Below are 19,134 nucleotides of genomic sequence, written 5' to 3' on the forward strand. Positions count from 1 at the left end.
GGTTTGCGGTTTGGGTTACTAATCACAAGACTGTTACGTCCGTCGGTCAGCTCAATTATAAGTAGGTTTGGATAAGACAGTTGACCAATTGTAAAGGTAAAAACCTTCGCACGATTATCGGAACCTTTATTTTTTTATATAGCATACTAATTAATACAATTATTAATTAAATACAATTATTTAAGATACATAACCTTGGGGTTTAGTCTTGTATCACTTTATCCTGATCTGTATTACAGTAGATCTGGAGTCTAGCCCTAAATAGTGAATACACCCAGACAATACTAGTGCATAGCACACTCCCACTTACACTGTACCTAGGGCCAATTATGTGTAACTCCCAGTGTGTTCTTGTAGGGTGATGGAAGGAAATCAGAGAACGTGTAGGAAAGCCACATGGATATGGAGAAGAACATGACAGCAACCTAAGTTCAGGATCAAACCAGGATAAAGTGGTAAGAACATCAGGAGGACAGAGATTACGTATTCAGACAGATTCATGTGGAGAATCTCATTCCAATTCAATTTATATGCAATGGGAAGTATAATCTCACACACACACACACACACACACACACACACACACACACACACACACACACACACACACATACATATCTATCTATCTATCTATCTATCTATCTATCTATCTATCTATCTATCTATCTATCTATCTATCTATCTATCTATCTATCTATCTATCTATCTATCTATCTATCTATCTATCTATCTATCTATCTATCTTTTCAATGAATACCAAACGTAAACAAGCTTTTGCAGTGTTTGTGTATTGTCTCTAATAAAGAACTGCTCTGTGCTTTCGCTCTTCATGCCAAGAGTCATACTGGTATCCAAAGGTCATATTTGCAGTTTCTGTTGTGTCTGTAAAATGCGTTTTAAAAAGCAGGCTGGGATGCGTTGTGCATCAAAGCATGAGCCTCTTCTCTTATCTCTACTTCGCCTCTGCATAGAATGCTTCAGAAAAGCGCACGGATTAGAGACCTATTTTAACGTTATTAAAGAGATATCTATAATGAGAATTAAATCAAAAATATTTTATAGAGTTACAATGCAGAGTTTAGGAATAGAGGTAGCGTACGTGGATGGATGGATGGACAGATGGGTGGATGGATGGAATAAAAAAGATTTCTGCAAGTAGTAACAATAAGAACTGATTTAAAGAGTTTTTTAACAATGAAAATATTTGTGGTGAGTGACTGGATGCAAGTGCGTGGTTGTTTTGATGTAGCTTTTCATTCATTCATACATTTTCTACTGCTTATCCAAACTTCTTAGGTCACGGGGAGCCTCAGGGGTCTCAGGGGTCATCGGGCATCAAGGCAGGATACACCCTGGATGGAATGCCAACCCATCGCAGGGCACACACTCTCATTCACTCACACATTCACACACTACGGGCAATTTTACAGAGATGCCAATCAACCTACCATGCATGTCTTTGGACCAGGGGAGGAAACCGAAGTACCCGGAGGAAACCCCCGAGGCACGGGGAGAACATGCAAACTCCACACACACAAGGAGGAGGTGGGAATCGAACCCCCAACCCTGGAGTTGTGAGGCAAACGTGCTAACCACTAAGCCACCGTGTCCCCTTGATGTAGCTTTTATTAGGGGAAATCATACTCGAACACACTAAAACCCTCATTTATTATACATTTATGTCTACAGCACCACACCCATTAAACAGTTCACATGTTGATTTTGCTAGCTTCGCACATGATGTCTTGCACACTCACTCAATTGCTGTCTTGCACACCACATGTCAATACCTCATCAAACTGCTGCTATTGGAATAAATGAATATATGTACACAATATACACAAGTGTCTATATATATATATATATATGTTTAAATAGAACCCTCTTGTTCATATTCTTGCACAATGTACTGTATAATATTCAATATACAGAATAATTTACACTATTTTGTGTATCTGTCCTGTACTGTTTTGTATTGTGTGATTGCCCTGTCTTTTGTCTCATACTGTTTGCACTAGGTTACACACGATGCACTTTATGACTGACTTTACACACTGACTTTAACTCCTTATCTCTGTGTTGTTTTATGTAGCACCAGGGTCCTGGAGAAACTATTAAATTTTATGTACTGCGTCAGCTACATATGACTGAAATGACAATAAAAGCTTCTTGACTTGTCTTGAAATCCAGGAATATTATTCTTACCTGGTAGAAGAAACTAGCCACAAAAGAAGTCGACTTTCACGGATTGCTGGCTGATGTGGTCTTTTAATTAGCTGTTGGTACATGTGGGAGTGTCAGGATAATTTTTTTAAACCTGTATCCGGTGATCTTGCTGCCCCTGACCTCTTCAGGTCTTCCACAGGGCTTTACACAGACCCTTTAATTGGCTGATTACTTAAAGTCTTAACAGAATAAGCATCTAAACATTAAGACCTGTCTCTCTCATGAGATTTGCAAATGTTGCATAGATGTTAGGATTTTCTGCCCGGCCTTCGCTTGCTCATGCTCTGTCTCTCACCAGACCTCACCTGCCACATCTCTTCTATCTTTTCATCATTTACCCCATCCTTTAAGTCTTCCTCTGATTAAACTACACTTCTATTAATACATCACTCCTAAACTAGTTAATGAATCATTCTTGATTTTCATTCTCAGTGAAAATAAGCCTTTTTCACACAAAATAATCTGTTGCAAATAAACTTTTTTTAAAATTAATTCTTGATTTTGGATTTTCTTTTTTGAGACCAAGACACAGCACACTTCTGATGATTAAAGTACTCTTCTTAAGTTCTCTTTCACTGACAAAGACATGTAGTGCTCTCAGGATCACAGGCTGACATGGGAGAAGCTGAAGTACTGTTTTAAATGCAGACTATTGACTGTACTCAAGGTTGAAGTGGAGATGTCTGTCCCTGGGCCAACGTACAGCCCATTGGAAACCATTAAAGAATTCTTCACCATTTCTGCTACAGTTTTGATCTTTGGTGATTTCATCAAAATGACCTCTTTGATGAATTTACCTTAATTGCTTCTGTATAGCACTTTTAATAATGGACATTGTCACAAAGCAGCTTTATAGGAACATAAAAATTCTGAATGAAAATGTTGAAGTAAATTTTAATTTATATTTGTCCCTAATGAGCAAAGCAGAGACAAGGGAAGCAAGGAAAATCTCCCTGAGATGATATTCTATCCAAGCCTCTGGTTTGAAAATGTTTTTCATTTATCATACATATGGGATGGCACGGTGGCTTAGTGGTTAGCACGTTCGCCTCACACCTCCAGGGTTGGGGGTTCGATTCCCACCTCTGCCTTGTGTGTGTGGAGTTTGCATGTTCTCCCCGTGCCTTGGGGGTTTCCTCCGGGTACTCCGGTTTCCTCCTCCAATCCAAAGACATGCATGGTAGGTTGATTGGCATCTCTGGAAAATTGTCCGTAGTGTGTGAGTGAATGAGAGTGTGTGCCCTGCAATGGGTTGGCACTCTGTCCAGGGTGTATCCTGCCTTGATACCCGATGACGCCTGAGATAGACACAGGCTCCCGGTGACCTGAGAAGTTCGGATAAGCGGTAGAAAATGAATGAATACATATGGGATTTCTTTATATATAGGTAAAAGAGCAGATATTGGCTTATTGGGGATAAATACAAATACAGTACATTTAAATATATCTAATATTAATCTTGAATTTTTGTATTATATTAATCTTTAAATTAACCTTTCGTTTTATGTTGATGTTCTGTAAAGCTGCTTTAAGACAATGTCAATTGTTAAAGGCGCTATTATCTGAATGATCTGAAATCTTGCTAAATACTATTATCCATCCATATTATTAATAAGGAGATTGCTTTTATTTCATAGACATCTTTCATAGACAAATGTAGCTCAGGCCTTCAGATGGTCCATTGGTATAAATCCGATTTGACCAACCTGACCCTCCATGTTAGTGGGACAGCTCTAATGGTTTCCGTTAACCATTCCACTATCTCAAACGATATCAGAAAGTGCCTTTAAAAAACATGTTTCAAACAGACAATGAATGAATTTGATTCTACATATCCATGTTGCTAAACCTTACAGAATATATAAAACAATATATATATATATATATGCGTGTGTGTGTGTGTGTATGTAATATATATGTATGTAATATATATGTGCATATATATATATATATATATATATATATATATATATATATATATATATATATATATATATATATATATATATATGTGTGTGTGTGTGTGTGTGTGTGTGTGTGTGTGTGTGTGTGTATGTAATATATATGTATGTAATATGTATGTAATATATATGTGTGTATATATATATATATATATATATATATATATATATATATATATATATATATATATATATCTATATATATAATCTATATATATATATATATATATATATATATATATACACATATATATGAAAACAGCATGGTGTACAAAGATAAAAAAAAGTCAGCCGTGCAAGAAGTAGAATGACAAATGAAATGTCTTCCAAGGACAGGAAATATTCTCCATGCTGTTTAGCCTGAGGTTGAGTGTTTCTAGCTCACTGTGGCACAATATGCATAATGACAGTGTCCCTCAAGCTGTCATCCCCTATTGAGAGAGAGAAAGCAGAGACTCGGGAATTTTCTGCCATCTTGACAGCTCAGTAAAAAAGTAAGATTATCTTCATCAAGGCAATACTGGCTTTATACTCATTATGCAAGACATATTGTATGTACACAGTTTATATGAAATACACATAAATAATATTATTAATAATATTAATATTACTAATATTATTTATAATAACAACAACCTCTCTTTATTTGACCAGTGATTTGAAAGTGATCATCTGCTTCTGTATGAAAGCATTGAGCCTTGTGTGGCTGTGTGATTGCATGCGCCGCATCTCCATGACACTGACTTATTTCTTCCTGAGAGGTAATAAAGACTCATTTGCCGGCGAGTGCAGTAATCAATGCGATTTTCACACCGTTTAAATCTAAGTGGAACCAATTACTGTATGTGCTTCCTCATTTCAGTGATGCTTGCACTTACTTCATGTGATATAAAAAAAAAAAAGATGGCTAGCTCTTTATGGCTCTTCCCCCCCCCCCCCCCTTGTGATATATAAAGAACAGGTCACTTCCAGACTTGTATATTAAAAACTAAATTGTAAAACAACACTGCCTCACTTAGCACCGGGGTAATAAAACATTTAGTCACCTGTTTTACTATATCTCCAAATAATAAACAATATCCATCAATATAAGTGCACGTTGCTACACTGAATAATCTAAAGTTAATGTATAGTTTAAATATAATGTATTATATACAATAATACTGTAATGCATCCTCCATTTATATTAAAAAAATATATATTCCTCAACAAGTTCTTCTTAAAGGGCAAAAGGATTTAAGTAGTAGATATGAAAACGATAAGAGATCATTTATGATCATTGTTTACGGTACAAAGAAATTTAGTGGGACACCTTTTAGAAAGCAACAAGGACACTTAAAGGTTTAAGTAGTTAAGGCTCTGGGTTGTTGATTGGAGGATCTGGGTTGAAGCTCCAACACTGCAAATTGAGCAACTGGGCGATGCCCCTAACCCTCACTACTCCAGGGACACTCTATCATGGCTGACCAACCTTTAAATAAATATTTCTTCATTAGAGAAATATTTCACGTTATATAAATTGAAAAAAAAATTGTATTGAGTATTTGAATATATTCATGATTACCATATAAATGTCTTTGTATATATTTGGCTAAAATTCTGTTAAATTTCATTAATTGCGTGGTCAAGGCTATCTGTTAAACAAGCTCTAAATCTTTAAACTGCATTCTTGTAAAGATGGAAGTAGTTTGAGATGTGTCTGTGGTTATAAAGGTACATAGCTCAAAGTACCCAGTAAATTAATAACGATTCCTCCAGTTGTTTGGGTTTCTTGCATTTCCTTTTTTTTTTACTCTAAAAGCCCAAATTATATATTTCATTGAGGGACATGAACCCCTCAACTAAAGTGAAGCCATCAGGCCATCAGTCCATTTTCTGTAGCGTTATCCTATACAGGGTCAAAGGGAGCCTGGAGTCTATCCCAGGGCACTTGCAGGGGACGCCCTGGATGGGGTGTCAACCTATCACAGGACACTATCAAAGAAACTCACACTCTATGGACAATTTAGAGATGTCATCCAGCCTACAACACATGACTTTGGACTGGGGGACCCAAGGAGCAATGGAAAATGCAAATTATATACACACACACACACACACACAGACACACAGACACACAGACACACAGACACACAGACACACAGACACACACACACACACACACACACACACACACACACACACACACACACACACACACACACACACACACGCCTTACCCACAGCCTTGCACGTCTTGGACACTGGATCCATATCATAGCCCTCGTAGCATTCACACTTGTAGTCACCTTTGTAGTTGATGCAAATTTGACTGCAGGTGTTTGGGTTCTCACATTCGTCTATGTCTGGAGGAGAAATAATTCAGTTGAGATTTATGGCCTCTAGAACCTAGAAAGTCAAACTACAAACCTGTGGCTGCAAATGTAAAAGCGTGGGTGGGAAAAACCCCACCACATTCTGTATGTCCAATGTCCTGTACATTCAGACATTTCCGTATGAAGTTCTAACAACTAGACACTTTGTTGAATTGAAATACGTGTTATATTTGTATTTTAATCAGAAGTGAACTTCTAGCTTTTTTAAAGTCTGGGTATCAACAAATGTGAAAAAAGAGAAGTGTACATTTAAAAATGGAATTGTGACTGAGGCGTTGGAGCATCGCAGACATTTCAGATCATGATAGTCCTTTCTACCAAGGTTTAAGAAATCTCAGGGCTCACTGACTGTTTCAATCATAACACTTGTAATCCAACATGATTTCTATTAAATAAATAAATAAATAAATAAATACCAGATTGGTTTGGTAGCGTATACGAATGTATTTATATGAATGTATTTAAAGCAGGTTATAGACTGAAACTAAAGCTATTTCTTTTTTGCTTTTTGCTATAATTTAGATACAATAACATCGGATGACCACAGTCTCAGACATAAGATCGACAGACCACACTAAGATTTAATCCACTCTATACATGCCCTATAAAACAATAATAATGTCTCATAAAAATAGTGTCTCGGTTCAATAAAGATAAAGACCATTATTAGAATAATCTGCTGCAGGAACGAGTTAGCAATGAGAAAGCTAAAAACGAGTTAGCATTTTAGCACTTTCTGTTCCATCGTCCTGAAGTCAATGTGTTTTTTAGTGGGTCTTTGGTTAAATGTCACGCTTTATCCACATCAGTAAAACCCCACTCGTGAATTTTAATATTTTACGAATCTTGAAAAAGGCTAAGATGTTGCTAAATGGGACTACTGTGGACATCAGGGACACTAAACATCATCACACCAAACAGTAAACCTTGGTCTGTTTATAATAATAAAATGCTCTTGTGAACTATTCCAACTCCAACCACTGTGGCTTGTTATCACAGAACATGTTTTTAAATAAAGTTTTAAAAAGTAGCAGTCATCTGACTACTGCAGTCTGACTTCTGGAGACTTATTAACTTCAAATCAAATCAGATTTTATTACTTACTTATGGAGATTGTATTCAGACTGCAAAATTTACAGGTTGTATTTGTTTGCGAAGATTACCTTGATAATTATATATCATAGAAAATAATATTATTATAATATTATAGAAAATTCCTACTGGCTTTTGGTCGAGTGAACCAGAGTGATGCTAACTCCCAGGTTTGCCTAAAAAAATAAGTCATGCCTGCAGCGCTCTATTAAGAGGAATCTTTACCTCCACAAGTCCTCTGATCCAGCAGCATGTAACCTGAGGGACAATCACACTCGTAGCCTATCCGTCGGTCTCTGCATATGTGAGAGCAGCCACCATTGTTATTGGCACATTCATTGAGGCCTATAATGAAGAAAAGACAGTAGTGGGAATGAAAAAGGTCAGTAAATCCAGCTGGGATTTGAAGCTGTGTGAAATGCCCCTGGCGTCCTGACAAAAACTAAAAAGAAATGTTGATTCATTTAGCTTTTTCTCAGAGGGGTCAAGGGAGATGGGAAAACGATGAGCTGAGTAAAACCTCCCTTGCTTGCCCATGCACACCTTTGGCAAGAAGCAAGACTTAACTTAAACGCTGAAAAATAGGCTACAGGATAATGTGCCTGACGGAGTGAAAGTAGTGGGTGACAATATGCATAATACATCTAAATAATCTTTGGCACTCGTCAGGAAGCTTTCACAGCAGGGAGGAAATATCATTATATCAGGAGATATACTTTAAGCATCATACACACCCACAAAAAAATATTTGCTTTCTAATTGCTTTGAAACCCAAATACATTCCAGTTCCTGCAGTAAAATGCTAAGCACGCTAATGATCATAAGCAGCTCAAGAAGCTTTCACAATCAGCAGAGACGTACACAGTAATTAGCCTGCCTTGTGTCAACATATGCATGATTGAGTGCAGAGTACAGAAATAAATGAAGACACATGGTTGTGACTACGTACGAGGGTTGTAATACAATTACACTATCTGCATTTTTTTAGTGTACTAAACATCTTTAAATCTAATGGGTATGGACTACTCCTCAATTTTCAGTTTAAACCTTACTACCAGGTCTTAGATCTGCTGTAAAAATCCCAGAGGTACAGTTAAAATGCCAGGCCTGTCAGTGTGGTCTGTATATTCAGACTCTTGACACTTCCTCAACCTCAGCAATATTACCATAATTGGTCTCACTCAGGTACTATCGACTCATGCATGTATTATGTTTTATAAAGAATTTGTTCAGTTTTATTTCCCAGAATATAAACTAGTAGCGTTATTTACCTACCTTATTAACTACCCCAGCTCTGACTAGCAGTAAATGTATCCCTCGGTGCTAAATGTTAATGATCGATTCAAATTCATTTAATTTTATTTATATGCCGCTTTTAACAATGTCTCAAAGCATCTTTACAGAGCATAAACCGTTTTATGTACAATTATTTGAATGTATCCCTATTTATCCCTAATGAGCAAGCCTGAGGTGACTGTGGCAAGGAAAAACTCAAATGGATGAAAAAAGTAGAAACCTTGAGAGGAAAAGGAAAAAGGAACCTCATACTGGAGAGTGTGAATTACCATAAATACCAGAGAGTTTGATTATAAATGATGTCCTTTCTAGAGTCATATACAGTCAATTGGAGTTGTGTAACCAGGAGCTCCTGAGCAACTCTTATATTAGCTCATCATCTGTATTGATTAAGGGGTTCATTCATTCATTCATTCTCTACCGCATATCCGAACTACCTCGGGTCACGGGGAGCCTGTGCCTATCTCAGGCGTCATCAACATCAAGGCAGGATACACCCTGGACGGAGTGTCAACCCATCACAGGGCACACACACACACTCTCTCATTCACTCACACACTCACACACTACGGACAATTTTCCAGAGATGCCAATCAACCTACCATGCATGTCTTTGGACCGGGGAAGGAAACCAAAGTACCCGGTGGAAACCCCCGAGGCACGGGGAGAACATGTAAACTCCACACACACAAGGCGGAGGCCCAACCCTGGAGGTGTGAGGCAAACGTGCTAACCACTAAGCCACCGTGCCCCCCTGATTAAAAAGCCCTCATGGGGTCAGCAAATAATGTCAGAAATCTTCATGAAGTGGAATCCAACCGGAGCTGGTACATCTCTGGATGTAACGTGTCAGGATGCCTCAATGAAACGTAGTCTTGGATTTTTCCATAAGCTTCATATCTTCATATCTGATTTGCATGTACAGACGTATTGCATAGCATGAAGCAGTGGTGTGAGTGTGTATGTGTGTGAGAGCACTTCAGTTCTGAGAGCACTGAGACAATTAAAAGTCAAACAGTACACACTGCTCAATGACTCCTAGTGCAGACAACCTAGACTCAGTTTTAATGAACTTTCTTGCTGCTCTCATGCTCTCTATTAACGATACTCTGTAAAAACATTATGAACAGCGGCCACGCTAATTCCTCTCCACTCGCCTTTCATTTTCTAACCGTCTTGAGGGATCTAAAGATGTACCGGCTGCAGTTGTGTTCTACTTCATGAAGATTTCAGACATTCACAGAGAAGATGCCAACTACATGTGGACTTTAAGGATAAAAACCTCCTAATCAATACACAATTGTCAGACTGTATATGATTGTAGAAAGGACATTGTTCTTAATAACACTCTCCAGTGTTTATAACAGTTTATAAACACACCCTCCAGTGTCACCCTGTCAGGAATTGGCCTGGACCTTTTCCTATTTTGGACACTAAGGGGACATTTTTAAGTTTGTTTCTGTGCCATGTGTCTTTAGTGTCACATGTGTTGGCCCTGCCCTTTCCTTGTCCTTTCCCACCTCTGCACACCTGTTCCTTGTGTTTCTATGATTGTCACCCCTATTTATACCTGTTGTCTTGCGTCTGTGTTTTTGCTGAGTCCTTGTCTCTTTGTTGTCTCTTGTATTTGTGTTCCTGTTCCTCTTTTTCCATTTTCCATTCTCCTAATGTTTCTAGCCCTTGCCTAGCCCTTTCCTCACCAAAGTCACCTCAGTCACCTCAGGCTTGTTCATTAGGGATAAATACAAACACATTTAAATATAAGTCTAATATTAATCTTAAATTTAATTAAACTTTAACAAATAAACTGAAATTGAATTGAATTAAAAACTATCTTATGGCAGTAGTAAACAAAAACAGAGCTAAACAAATGAGCAAAAACAAAATGTTCTCTGAAGGCCAGGATTATTTAATACTAATTAGGTTATTTATATCATGGTACCAGTATTAATATACTATATAGTATAAAGCAGGGGTGTCAAACTCTGTGTAATTATATTTGGCCCGCGAGATCATATCAGATGTGCATTACAGCTGACTAGCCGCATGCTCCGCTAATACTACAAATCCCAGAATGCCTTGCTACTGTATTGACTCATAGTCACGAACAGCAAACGCCCCTCATTCTCTGTTGACAGTCGTTAACAACCATGTTACAGTCACATCGGGCAAGTTAATTCCAACCTTCACAAAAATGGCCAAGCGAAAGATGGACAATAGGAGCTTTCAAGACAGGAGGGAGGCAGATTACGAATCTGTTCACGAATATAAAGGACAGATCTGTTTGTCTTGTGTGCTAACGGAGCTAACGTGTCTAACTCAAGAAGATAACATAAGACGACACTATGAAACGAAACATTATGAGAAGTATAAGGACCTGGACGTAAAGCAGAAGCTCCAGAAGGCGAAGGAGAGGAAAAAAAGTCTGGCTTCCCGGCAGACTATGTTCATGAAAGCAAAATCAAAAAGTGAAGCTGCTGTAAAGACGAGCGTTTGTTTCCATATGAAGAAGGTTGAACATTACATATCAGTTGCAGTTAATTTTTCAATAAATATTCAGTTTGGCCCCTGACTTTATCTCAGTTTTATATTTTGGCCCACTGTGAATTTGAGTTTGACTCCCCTGGTATAGAGTATATATAAAAAAAACATCCACATCCACAGGCAAAAAAAAAACCACACAAGCTGATATTCTATCAGGTTTATAACTTATAACTAATAAGACTAAAAGAACTCAACTGTAGATATAACAGCATTGGGACTTTTGGGCTGTGATTTTAAAAGAAAAAACACTTAAATAATACTTAAATGATTGTTTATATACAATGTTCTGTACAAACCTTTGGGAATCTAAAAAATGGATATGAAAATCAAAGCAGTATTTAAACAACAAGCTTGCAGAAAAATAAATTAGAATTTAATATTTCATGATGGGGGTGGGGGGACGGACGTGATTTTTCATAAAAGATAAGGGCTGAGAATTATAAGGCTAAGAGCAGAGGTCACACTTTGATGATTGAAAGGACATGTTCATGAATATGTTGAAGGTGACGGATCGTCGTACACGCCGGACGATTTGGAGTTGCATTGCGTGCACTTGAAGCTAGCGGGCCGTGCCAGTGAAGCAGGTGCTCCGTCTAATCTCATTTGCAGGGTGGAGAGAGCAGAGCGACCGCCTCAGGGAAATTAACACCAGCTTCGACAGCAGCCATGCCCCTTTATATGTTTTGCATTAAAGATTCATACCGCAGATAAGCCACCAGAGCGAGATAGAAGGAGAGAGAGAGAGAGAGAGAGACAGAGAGACAGAGAGAGAGAGACAGAGAGAGAGAGAAAGCTATGTGTGTGCAGGAACATTTACCAAAACAAGCTGGCATTTTGGAAATGTCATATATCCTCAATTAACATCCTGCTGCAGTAGGGAACAGAACACACCAAGGAGACTATCTTATATTGGAAACGGCATCACGGGGCAGTCACAGGGGCAGTCACAGGGGCAGGTGTGGGATGATTAATATGGAGTCAGTTCAGTGTTAATATGGCTGCATTGATAGATGAAGGTGAAGGCTACTGTATGAAATCTGCAGTGATGGAGAGCCGAGCGAAGAAATAAATCACACAGCATCCTTTTACTTCAGCTTCGACCTGAACACATCAATACGAATGAGAAAAATGATTCTTAAACGTATCCCGATTAGTTAATGACGCGGTATTGTATAGATGCACCGAGCTCCATATTCTAACTTTATTTTTAATGTCAGCAGTAATTAACATTTCTACTGTAAAAATCAACACAAGCTGAGACTGAATAAAAGTTTTAACTCTTTAAACCAGAGGCAAAAACTGGAATTTATGCCTGTTATGTGTATTATCGTGTGTATGTGAGTGTGTGTGTTGGGATACACACCACACTGCTTCATGGGTTCATCTGACCAGTCCTTACAGTCCTTGATGTTGTCACACACCCTGCTGCTGTCGATACACTCCCCGTCATTACACAGGAACTTCAGTGGCCCTTCACATTTAGTAGCTGTGAGAAAACAACAATCTCCTCTTAGATTTCTTTATTCTTTAAAAAAAAACAAAAAAAAACAAAACAAAAAAAACACTGACATAATCTGCTAGTCACTTTGACAGATTTTCTATCTTTTGCCATGAACACACACTAACAACACACAGGCAGGTGTGTTTACGAGCAGGAGTACGGGATGTAGATCATATTTATAACATGATATAACATCAAAATTTGTATACTGTATTAACTTATTTTGACGGTAATGAGATCTTAGCGTTTAGTTAAGTGTTCAGGGAAGATCTGGGTCTCTATCTGTGTTTATACACTTGTGTGCCTTCGGCTTTGTGGGAACAAACCTACGGTACAACCACATATGGGTGTGACGGTCAGGTGTCCACATACTTTATACAATGTATATGTAATTTTATAGAAATACTCCAATAGACAAAGATATTAAAGGATAAATCCTTCATTTTTTAAACTAGTCTCTCTTCATTACATTATATCTGTGCTGTGTATTTTACTCAAAGCATTTTATCTTTTATTTTATTTCAGGTAACCTCTGGGACACGATCTAAAATGTTTTACATTTACAACTAGTGCAAATAACACAAATTCAAAAAAGTCTTTATGAAATCATCATTCAGGAGGATTTATTTTAATACTGTTTCTGTGGGTTGAAGCACATTCATAATCAGAATTCAAAAGTCCCGGCTGTATTTAGTTACGTGATTTAGTTATTTAATGTTTGGCTTGACTTCTACACACTGGACCACTTTCAGGTAGGTCAGGGATGAGTTTTCTAAACTGCACCTGAGTTTTAAACAGATTTCATCTCTTGGAAAAACAAAGAACAAGAAACAGAACAACTGAAACATACTCTTGTTAATACAGCCTGCTTCGTCACTGAAGTCCGGACAGTCATGTACACGGTTACACTGCTTAATGCCGTGAATGCAGGAGCCATCGCCACACTGAAACTGATCCGGCCTGCAGGTAAGGAGAGCTGAGAACACACACACACACACACACACACACACACACACACACACACACACACACAAAGATAGACACACACACACAAAGATAGACAGACAGACACACAAACACACACATACAAACAAATAGACAGACAGACACACACACACATGCAATGATAGGCAGACACACACAAAGATAGACAGACACACACACAAACACACATACACACAAATAGACAGACAGACACACACAGACACACATGCAATGATAGGCAGACACACACAAAAGATAGACAGACACACAAAGATAGACAGACACACAATGATAGACACACATTCACACACATACACAAACACACACACAAAGATAGACAAACACACAGACACACACACAAAGATAGACAGACACATAAACACACACATACACACAAATAGACAGACACACACACACGGACACACACATGCAATGATAGGCAGACACACACACAAAGATAGACAGACACACACACACAAAAGAGAGACAGACACACAAAGACAGACAGACGACAGACACACAATGATAGATAGACACACAATGATAGACACACACACACACACACACACGCAAAGATACACACACACACACACCAAGATAAACAGACACACACAGAGATAAACACACACACACACACACAGGTTAATTGTAATGTAAATTATTCCTCATCATTACAGCATAGCAAACGGTTTTGTCTTATCCTTTGTCGTCAGGTCAAACACAAGTTGCACTGCAATTCCAAATCAATCTCTTACTCACATCTGCACTAAACCCCCAAAGCCTCACACTAACACCAATCGCTCTCTGCCTTAATGCCTTCAGTGAACAGGGATATACACAAACTAGGTGAATGCAGTGATTTGTGCTGTTTGGGCGAGATGCTTTTTTCTCATTCATCTTTTTTAAAGCTTGTTTAATTATTCATGCAGTGCGTCTCAGTAGTGAGGCAGCGGTGGGAGATAAACTGGTGATCAATTTCAACAAAACAGAAAATGATTCTATGCTGGATGTAACTCATTTCTACAGACAAGGACACACACACACACACACACACACACACGCTTGTCTTGCTATATTTCTGAGGATCTTCTATTGACAAAATTAATAATACAGATAATTAATGTTCCACCCAAAGCTCAATTAATCCATAACCTCAGTAACTATAAGGAGACTTTTATTATTTAAGTACAAGCTGGAGCTTTGTGCACAGGGGCATTGTCATGCTGCAACGTGTTCGGTCGTAACAAGTTCTATCCATCCATCCATCCATCCATCCATCCATCCATCCATCCATCCATCCATCCATCCATCCATCCATCCATCCATCCATCCATCCATCCATCCATCCATCCATCCATCCATCCATCCATCCATCCATCCATCCATCCATCCATCCATCCATCCATCCATCCATCCATCCATCCATCCATCCATCCATCCATCCATCCATCCATCCATCCATATTCTATTGCTTTATCTAGGGCCGGGTCGTGGGGACAGAAGTCTAAGCAGGGATGCCCAGACTTCCTTCTCCCCAGACACTTCCTCCAGCTCTTCCGGGGGAATACCCAGGTGTTCCCAGGCCAGCCGAGAGACATAGTCCCTCCAGCGTGTCCAAGGTCTTCCCTGGGGCCTCCTCCCGGTTGGACATGCCCGGAACACCTCCCCAGGGAGGCATCCAGGAGACATCAGAAACAGATGCCAGAGCCACCTCAGCTGACTCCTCCCGAGTACCAAGCTCCTCACTCTATCTCTAAGGGAGCGCCAAGCCACCCTACGGAGGAAACTCATTTCGGCCGCCTGTATCCGGGATCTTGTCCTTTCAGTCATGACCCAAAGCTCATGACCATAGGTGAGGGTAGGAACGTAGATCGTCTGGTAAATAGAAAGCTTCGCCTTGTGGCTCAGCTCTTTCTTCACCACAACAGACTGGTATATCACCCGCATCACTGCAGAAGATACACTGATCCGCCTGTCGATCTCCCGCTCCATCCTTCCCTCACTCTTGAACAAGACCCCAAGATACTTAAAATCCTCCACTTGAGGCAGGAACTCTCCACCAACCTGAAGGGGACAAGCCACCCTTTTCTGGCTGAGAACCATGGCCTCGGACTTGGTGGTGCTGATTCTCATCCCTCTAAGTTCTAATTAAGAGAAATTACAATTCAATATTTTTACATTTACATTTATTTACATTTACATTTACAACTCTTTGCAGACGCCCGTATCCAGAGCGACGTACAGTACATAAGTGCTTAAATCTCTAACACTGAATACATTAATGCTGGCTCAGAATACTGCATACAGCATTAATGTAACTTACTGGTTACATGCTTAAGATACCATGAGTTTAAAACATTCTTCAAAGTTACAAAGAAAATGTTTCTAGGGTTTTTATTTTTTTTTTATCATTTTTAATTAATTAATTAATTTATTTATTTTTATTAAATGCAAAATTTATTAATTTCACAGATGATTTTATCCAAAGCGATTTACAAATGCTTTTTTTTTTCAGGGAAGAGGAGGCTCTATAGCTGTTTTTTATTTATTTTACGCTTCCACCTTATAATATTGTTAACATATGGTCGTAATAATCACGTTTCCACAAACTTGTCCATGAATTTAATAGAAACCAGATATTAAAGGATAAATCCATAATTTTTCTAATTGGATTCTATACCCTATATCTGTAGTGTGTATTTGTCAAGACATTTTAACGTTTTCCTGAAATCCCTGGGAGAGAAGAAAAAAATGTTCAAAATGCCAAGAAGTTCACACGATACACGTGTCACACGAGTTCAATTCTATAATCATTTCGTGCTACCTGAGGCTTCTGTGACATTAGGGCCACGTGACCGTAAACCTTAGACATCGGTGCATAACGTTTTAAGAATTTTGAACGTCAGTCTGTTTACAAACTTGTCTGAATTTTTATTTTTTTTGGTCTGTTTTCACATCTAATTAGTCGAACGTGCAGATGAGCTTCGGGTTCGTCTTCGGGTTCCTAGAAAAACATAAGCAGGTGTTTTAAATTGGAAGTGAAAAGCATGAAGTATTTCAGAAGAAGAGACTCTCAAATTTAAGAGGCCTCCTTTGTACCCCAATTCACACAAGGTTACCACACACACACACACACACACACACACACACACACACACACACACACACACACACACACACACACACACACACACACACACACACTCACACACACGGTTACTTAGCAACAAGCAGGGCACTTGTGAATCGCACCACACTGATTTCTTCTCTACAGAAATTACTTGGGTTTACATTGGCTCAGACGCTAAGGTGCATGTCAAAGGGCCTAGTCTGGAACACACACACACACACACACACACACACACACACACACTCGTACACACACACAAACCACTATGGCCTTTGTAATCACCAATACTGAATCTTGAATCCTCAATTCTGATTGGTCAGAAGGTGTCCATTAATTTTCTTTAACAGCAGCTCATATAGAATTTCCAGTAAATCATTTCAAGAAAAATGCGATTTATATAAAATTTACTGTCACATTTCTATAATAGGGGACACAGTGGCTTAGTGGTTAGCACGTCCAGCCTCACACATCCAGGGTTGGGGCTTCGATTCCCACCTCCGCCTTGTGTGTGTGTGGAGTTTGTCCTCCGGGTACTCCGGTTTCCTCCCCGGTCCAAAGACATGCATGGTAGGTTGATTGGCATCTCTGGAAAATTGTCCCAAGTGTGTGAGTGTGTGAGTGAGTGAATGAGAGTGTGTGTGGGTGTCCTGCGATGGGTTGGCACTCCGTCCAGGGTGTATCCTGCCTTTATGCCTGAGATAGGCACAGGCTCCCCGTGACCCGACAAGTTCGGATAAGCGGTAGAAAATGAATGAATGAATGAATTTCTATAATATCTGCTGACACAGAGACGTGTCTGCTTGACGCTCCACAAAAACCATAGAAACTCCAACGTGGGGAAGTGATTAAGGCTTCGACATTGGACTTCTGATCGGAAGGTCGTGAATTTGAATGCCAGGTCCACCAAGCTGCAATCTCTGGGCCCCTAAGCAAGGCTCTTAACCCTCAATCAATCAGATATTTAATTAAAATGAAATTGGCTCTAAATAAAAGCGTCTGCAAGGTGTAATCTTGGTGATTTTTCCTGTAACATTCATTTTACCAACACAGACTGTTATTCAGATGATGAGGTTTGGGGATTATTTTTGCGATACTGTTGTTGCCGTGTTGAATTTAAACGTTTGTTCGTTATTTTACTGCATTTGATTTATTCGTTCATTTATGAGTGTATTTACGGCAATAAAAATGGTGTCTAAGAGCAATATCCATGCAAATAAATTTAGTTAGTATAATAGAGGGATTTACTGCAGATGTGGGACGTTTATTACACTAAATGAGTTTAAATGATCTTATTATTAGTTAAGACATATTTCCAACTTAAAGAGCACTCACAAAAACTCTTCATGCACTTTGTCCTTGTGAATCAGCAACAAGACAAAACTGTTCCTTCCTTCCTTCCTTCCTTCCTTCCTTCCTCCCTCCCTCCCTCCCTCCCCCCCAACCCCTGGCCTGTTTTATCCTCTTTCTCTTTCTCCAAATTTCTTTCTTTTCTACCATCATTGTTTCCTTTTCATCTTCTTTTCTTCGTCTCTCTCTTCATGCAGTATACTTACCCGTTTCCCTCTCTCTGTTTTCTTCCCTCCTCCCCTCTCCTTCTTTTCTTCCCTCCTTGATTCCTTCCCTCCTTCTAATTTTCCTTTCACCCTTTTTTCCTCTTTGTCATCTCTCCTTCCCCTCTCCTTCTTTCCTTCCCTCCTTCCATTCTTTCCTATTTCTGTTCATCTTCTTCCTATTTGTCATCCATCCTCCCCCTCTCCTTCTTTCCTTCCTTCCTTGTTTATGTTCATCTTTTTCCTCTTTGTCATCCATCCTTCTTTGTCTCCTTGATTCCTTCCCTCCTTCCATATTCTTACTTGTTTCCTTTCATCTTTTTTCCCTGTCTCCTTCTTTCCTCACTCCTTCCATTCTTCCCTGTTTCCTTTCATCTTTTTTCTTTATCATACCTCCTTCACCCTCTCCTTGTTTCCTTCCCTTCTTCCTTGTTTAATTATATTTTATTATATCTGACTTCTCCATTAGGTTGAA

The 19,134-nt window shown here is 39.0% G+C and overlaps 1 protein-coding gene across 4 annotated transcripts in view; it reads right to left on the reverse strand.

The window, feature by feature from the left end:
- lrp8 (low density lipoprotein receptor-related protein 8, apolipoprotein e receptor) overlaps positions 1-19,134 on the reverse strand; it is a 204,759-nt gene that overhangs the window by 41,163 nt on the left and 144,462 nt on the right. For all 4 annotated transcript variants that reach the window (XM_047814280.1, XM_047814278.1, XM_047814277.1 and 1 more), the window contains exons 6-9: positions 13,846-13,971; positions 12,858-12,980; positions 7,880-7,999; positions 6,407-6,532 (exon numbers count right to left, since the gene is read on the reverse strand). In XM_047814280.1, coding sequence (XP_047670236.1) covers positions 6,407-6,532; positions 7,880-7,999; positions 12,858-12,980; positions 13,846-13,971 — 495 coding nt within the window. The remainder of the gene's footprint in view (positions 1-6,406; positions 6,533-7,879; positions 8,000-12,857; positions 12,981-13,845; positions 13,972-19,134) is intronic.

Source organism: Tachysurus fulvidraco, chromosome 5 (genome assembly GCF_022655615.1).
Source record: "Tachysurus fulvidraco isolate hzauxx_2018 chromosome 5, HZAU_PFXX_2.0, whole genome shotgun sequence".
Taxonomy (NCBI): Eukaryota; Metazoa; Chordata; class Actinopteri; order Siluriformes; family Bagridae; genus Tachysurus; species Tachysurus fulvidraco.